Source organism: Epinephelus lanceolatus, chromosome 15, assembly GCF_041903045.1.
Source record: "Epinephelus lanceolatus isolate andai-2023 chromosome 15, ASM4190304v1, whole genome shotgun sequence".
Lineage (NCBI taxonomy): Eukaryota > Metazoa > Chordata > Actinopteri > Perciformes > Serranidae > Epinephelus > Epinephelus lanceolatus.
The window spans coordinates 36,782,946-36,789,469 of NC_135748.1; the positions used below are offsets into that span (position 1 = coordinate 36,782,946).

The 6,524-nt window shown below is 42.3% G+C and overlaps 1 protein-coding gene across 4 annotated transcripts in view; it reads left to right on the plus strand.

The window, feature by feature from the left end:
• syt16 (synaptotagmin XVI) overlaps positions 1–5,794 on the plus strand; it is a 56,786-nt gene extending 50,992 nt beyond the window's left edge. For all 4 annotated transcript variants that reach the window (XM_078175268.1, XM_078175269.1, XM_033641921.2 and 1 more), the window contains 3 exons: positions 449–913; positions 1,027–1,216; positions 1,943–5,794. In XM_078175268.1, coding sequence (XP_078031394.1) covers positions 449–913; positions 1,027–1,216; positions 1,943–2,256 — 969 coding nt within the window. In that variant the 3' untranslated portion in view covers positions 2,257–5,794. The remainder of the gene's footprint in view (positions 1–448; positions 914–1,026; positions 1,217–1,942) is intronic.
• Positions 5,795–6,524: the final 730 nt, after the last annotated feature.

Here is a 6,524-nt window from a genome sequence, read left to right on the forward strand (position 1 = left end):
ATCAGAATGCACAGCCACTGAAACTTTCCTTTTGCACACACAAACATTTATTTTCAGACTGAAGAACTTGTAGTTTAAACAAAAAAAGCGGGGGAGCAAACACACGGGTTTGAGTCAGCACTGCTGCCCCATGGGATGATGAAGAAAGAAATGGTGTTCAGGGTCTAAATACAGATGTGGACTCAGTCAGGTTAATGAGTGAACAAACAAGGAACCTATCAATGCTGAGAAAAGGAGGGAGGAAAGTAAGTGAGCTAAGTGAGGAAAGAAGTGTTTTGGATGCATTTACACCTGAACTTTGATTTGGTCAAGCACAATCCCATTCCAATCTGATCACCCAAAACACATTTTATTCCAAGGTGTGAGGGGGTCTAAATCATGTTTAAGTCACATTATACAGTACATGCAGCTGAATGAGCTTTTTTCCTCTTCCTTCCTTCCTTCTCAGCAAGAGCATCCTCCCCAGGATGAGGTCTCCACTCAGCCGGCCACTTCATCCCCTCGAACCCCCATCTCTAAATGTGGAGACTTGGTCCTCTCTTTGGAGTACCGGCCCGACACAGAGAAGCTGCTGGTCTCTGTGATCGCGGCCCGGGACGTCCCCGACAAGGCCCGCAGCGGCATGGACTCCTGGCAGGTGCACATGGTCCTGCTCCCCTCCAAGAAACAACGCCACAAGACGTCAGTGCAGAAAGGCTCGCTGCCGCACTTCAACGAGACATTTCGCTTCTCACGCCTGGAGCCGTCAGACCTACACATGACGGCCATCAGGTTCAGGCTGTATGCGCTCGGACCTTCTCGGATGTCTCGTGAGCGTATGATGGGTGAGAAGGTGCTGCGTTTAGGTGGGCTGGACCCGGACGGAGGGACGATGGAGACGACACTGGTCATGGAGCCTCGCAGTAACCTCAAGGTGAAATGTACATCAGTATTTAGAGTGTTGTAATTCAGCCATCAGATTTGTGTAAATATCTGCTGAGTTGTTTTCCTGCTGCTCACTGTGTTTCTCTGTCTGTGTTTTGTCAGAGCGTGGACTCCCAGCTGAGCCTGTCTGCTGTGTCACAGAGCGACAGCGCCTCGTCCACTCAGTCTCTCACTCATGGCGGCGTCCCCGAGCTGCTGGTGGGTCTCACCTACAACGCCACCACAGGACGCATGTCGGTGGAGCTCATCAAGGGCAGCCACTTCAGAAACCTGGCCATCAATAGACCACCAGGTCTGCAGTGAGCCTCACACCCACAGACACTGTACACTCTGACACACAGGGAAATGTTAGCTTCACTGATACTGATATATACTTTGAGTTGATGGCATTTCGGCCGATACTTTTGTTTTACAGGAACAAATTGAAATGTATTCTTAGGAGCAGAACATTTTAAAGTTGAAATTAACTTGTCAGTGTTTTCAGTGTAAGGCGGACACAGTTTCTAAATGAACCTAAACCTTTCTTTGGTGTTCCTGTAATGCACAGTTTAGTGGTGCAGTGTTTGGTTTGTCTGGTCTGGGCTACTGTAGAAGCATGGCAGTCTCAGTAGACGAGGAGCTGCTCACTGTGTAGATATGAGCGGCTCATTCTAAGGTAATGAAAACACAGTCGTTCTTATTTTCAGATGATTATTCACCAAAGAAAACGTACTTATTATGTTTCATTTCTGCCAACATATCTCCCTAAATCAAACCTTTTGGTACATCAGAGTTTCACTGATCTTGTATAGTGTCTATTTTTATTCCCACTCTTATTTTACATATGTTACTTCTACATATTTATTTTTAAACTTTTCTCTCTACATACACAAATAAGAGAACCCTCTCCTAAGTTTCAGTGACTGGGAAAAACGAGTTAACATTTGATTACCAACATGACAGAAAAAGAATCAACAAACATCAATATTTTTCGTTCCTTCTTCCTCTCTCTCCTCACCCCTCCTCCCCTCTGGTCCAGACACCTATGGGCGTCTGACTCTGCTAAACTCGGTCGGGCAGGAGATCTCTCGCTGTAAGACGTCAGTGCGTCGCGGCCAGCCCAACCCCGTCTACAAGGAGACCTTCGTCTTCCAGGTGGCGCTGTTCCAGCTGTCAGACGTCACGCTGCTGGTCTCCATCTACAACCGCCGCAGCATGAAGCGCAAGGAGATGGTGGGCTGGGTCGCTCTGGGCCAGAACAGCAGCGGCGAAGAGGAGCAGCTCCACTGGCAGGACATGAAGGAGAGTCGAGGACAGCAGGTTTGCCGCTGGCACGTCCTGCTGGAGGCATAACGCCACCACGATATAGGATTTTTTTTTTCAAAGAGAAAGGGAGTTTATTTTTGCGCTGGAGTTCTTGAGGAATGATTGATTTGATGTGCGGACGGGATGATGCATGTGGTTTCAAAGGCGATGGATTCAAGGACGTAGCTTTCTCAGAGCACGCTCTTCAGTATCATCACATCAACATCAAACCTGGCTGGTTATTTGGTGTCAACTTGAGGAACAAATTCCTCTGCTTTTGGAGGCCGACACAAGTTTAAAAGCGGATGTTTCTGTTGGTGAATAAAGAATTAAATAACTGAATAATAACTGAAAGAAGAAAGCCTTCAGCAAGGTTACATGACAAATAGAGGAATAAGTCATCGAAAGTATTTCTTTGGATGTTAAACCTTTATAAATTCTTGCAGAAATTCACTTATCCTTCTCAATAAAAAAATCTTTGGAGAAGATCTGTCGACCTCCAAGAGGAGCTGAGAATTTATCCTTCACTTCTAGCTTTTTATTTGCTAAAGCAGCTCAGTTGTGAGAGGAGAAAGCTGCAGTTTAGTTTTTCTAGTGAAATGCTGTGTTAGAAAGTACATACAAATTAGAGGTGTGTGCGTGCGTGTGTGCGTGTGTGACTTGTTATTTCTAAATCTTGCTGTTCTTTTACTGGCTGGCAAATCAATGGAGATGCCAACGAAACTGCACAGCAAGATGATCAGTTCTGAACTGATGGAGACAGGAAACAGAGAGATGCAACATTGTGAAAAATTGAAAATATTTTTGTCAGAAACACGGCAGGTTTGTCTCAAACTGAGCACAAATAAGCTGAGAGTGGTGGGTTTTATGTGACGATCGACAAGAATCAATCAAAAGTCCAGGAAGTAATCAATACATTCATTCATTACAAAGCACTCATCCGTCCACATAATCACCTTCCTAACCACCATAGTTTGCTCCATAAACTGTCCCCAGAGCTCTTATCTGGGCTTCAACTCACAAAATAGTGGTTAATCAACTCATAATTTTCAAACTAAGTCAACTAATGTACCAAAAACAACAGAGTGGAAACGCAGAAAATCAACCTAAAAAATATTGCAAAAGGTTTTTACGTTTGGCTGAGGTGAAAAAGTTGTATTGATAAAAGCAGAATGCAAAAAATTGCTATGGAAACAGATATGAGGAATTAATCATGACATACATGAAGCATGTGACTCAAAGGAATATTTCTAATTACTTAATTCGTGTTATGTTGAATCCACGAAGAGAACTTTGTTGCAAATTTTCTTGCTTGCCTCCGGTCAATGGAGAAAAAATTAAGAAAATAAAATTAAGAAAATACTTGATGATTTAAAGCGAATGAATTGGTGATGGTGATGAATTAAAACCGTGTTTAACAACTGCAACACTACATCAAAACGTCTGTTTACGAACTCTTAAACAACTTGTACAACATAATCAAAGCCTTATTTATCCAGTGGTATGCTCAATACTTCCCAAAAATGCATTTTGGCTAAAAACTGTTTAAAACACTTCTGCATCAACAGTCATATGCATCTGAAAGAGAAACTTATCTTAAACAGTAATTTTACCTCACTTATCACAGAAGCTCTGCTGCTGCCTCAATCAGAATGTTTGTGTCACAAATTAAATGGCACTAGTTTTAAAAAAAAAACAACTCTTTTTATTGTTGCCAGGCAACCACCCCATCACGTCCTTACACTAACCTTCCCTTGTAATCAATCTACCATTATTTTTTTTTTTTCATGTTAATTAGTATCTAGTTCCTAAAGTGTTAAGGCAGAGGGCAGAGGCTGTAGCGCTGGTCGAGGGTGCACAGGGAAACGGAGATCTGTGCGGGTACATGAGACCCTAATAAAGAGGGTGGATCACAGGGAGTACCACCAGTTGGTCCAGGAGCTTCTCCTCCATGATGGCCGTATGCAGGCACATATCAAAAGGCTGTATAACTTTGGGTATCCAGCAACCGCTACCACCAGTTTCTCCTCCATTGTTTACTAACTGTAAACAACGCCTCTCAAATCATCCAATTGGACAATGGGAAGAAAGATGATGAAGGAGATGACGTGGGGTGTTATTCCGCTTTGAGTTTAAGTTTTTTCAACCAGAGCAGTTCAGAGTGCTCCGGCAAAAATGCCAGCTGCTGAGAGCGCAGAAACACGAGGCGCATCACAACGCAAAAAGCTTAATTCTCATTAAAAACAATTACAAAATGGCGCCTCTAGCTGCTAAAACGCTTTCTGCATGATCAGGGCCTTAAGAGGTAAATCTACTGCTTTTGCCAGTGGACTCTGACAAGTATTGAGCATACGACTGGATAAGTGAGACTGGTTTATACTGAACAAGTTCTGTGAGAGTTTGTAAACAGATGTTTTTATTTAGTTTTGCTATTTTGAACCCGAACCCCAATGACTTTCAAGAATTTTGTTCGTTTTTGGATTCTTCGTTAACCAGAGGCAAGCGAGAAAATTCAGCGTAACACAGGGTGAGTAATTGATATACAAACGGCCATTTAGTGGTAAAATATTTCTTTAAACATCCTTCGAAGAGGCAAAAACATGAGATTTGTATGGAGTGACAGAGACTATAACCTTCCTCACATTAAAAACATGAGATAAACACGATCGTCATATTTACATCAAGTTTTCCCGCTTGGTTTCCTATGATTTCAGCTTTCCTTCTGATGATGTCATCTCCTTGTGCCCTCTTGTTTTACACCTGGCTGGAGAATTAGCTCCGCCAACAGTTTATCACTAACTCCTAATATTCACATTAACAGTAGTGGATGGAAATGTGCATGTGCACATTTGCATGGAAACCTCACTGGCGTTCATGTTGCCACTGCAGGATGACATCACCATAAAATACTGAGTGAGGAAACAAACACGAGAGTAGAAGTGAAGATGCTTTATGATTCAAGTGGAGGAGGAAGGCGTCTCATTCATATTCAGCATTCATTCATATTCTGACACATGTGGTACTACAGGCAGGAAGTAGCAGCAGCTGGAGATTCTCAACCCGTTGGGATGAGAGCATCTCTTCCCTCGTCGACGCTGAATGATGTTATTTGGCCTCGGCTCCATCTCCTTCACAGGGCAAAGCTCATTTCAACACCCATCAACGCTGAGCTGAAAAGCGGCTTTAAATATCTCACTGCAGCTGTTAATAACATGCAGTGAATTACCCTGGAAGTGTGTTTTTTCCCCCCGTACACACGCTCTGTGGTCTAATTGGTAGTTACAGCTGTAGGATTGTACAGTGTGATGACGGTAATGCCGCTGCTAATGCTCATCCCCTTCCAGTCTGAGCATCATTGAGTCATAAGGCATCAGTTCAGCCCGGAGGGGAGGATTATATTTGTTTGTGTAGACAGATACTGTAGCTCCAAACCCCCTCAAGGCTGGGCTGGGGTGGGGGGTTCACACACCGACAGCAGGAGATGTGTTTATATGAGCGTTTGTTTTCTTCAGTCAGGTGACAACAGAGCTCTCTTTAGAAATGATGAACTGCAGCTGGTTTTGAAAACTGTCATCGGAAGAAGAAAGTGACTAAAAAATACATGATTTCATGGGTTTATGAAAATGACAGTCTGTAATTATGTTTTGAAAATGAAGCATAACAAAAAAACTGAAAGGCTGATGTTCATATTCAAATTCTTCATGTGAATGAAAGGGTCAGTTCACCCAAATCAAAAAAGAAAGCCTGTCCCCACACATCCGTAACAGGCATTGAGCAATCCAGTTATTTTAAAAGACGCCATCCCAACACAAAGGACATGAATGCAATTTTGGTTTTGCTGCTAAAAGCACTAAATTATATAGAAAAATGTCACAGGACCTTGTATTTCCAGAATTTAATGCTGGTATTTTTCATAATCCTCAGACCAAATAAACATATAAATGCTTTCCACTGTATATAATCGGAAGCTTTTAATACTACACAAAGTAAAATATTAAAATTTAAGACCATATCTTTTATGGCTGCACCAAAGTCTAAATGTCTTGTGCATCATTTTATGCACATGTCCCCAAAGTTCAGACATATTTGATATCTTTTAATATTGGGATTTCCACTAAAATTAAGAATTCACTCTTATTGGTTTGGACAGTTTATTTCAACAAATATTGCTACTTTCACCCTTGCTTCTTAGAGACAGTAGTCATTTTTCTAGGGCTGCCTCCGACTAAGAATTTTCCTAGCTGACCAATAGTCGTCATTTAGGTCCATTAGTCGACTGGTCGCCCGCATGTTTCTGATTTTAATGTAATCATTAA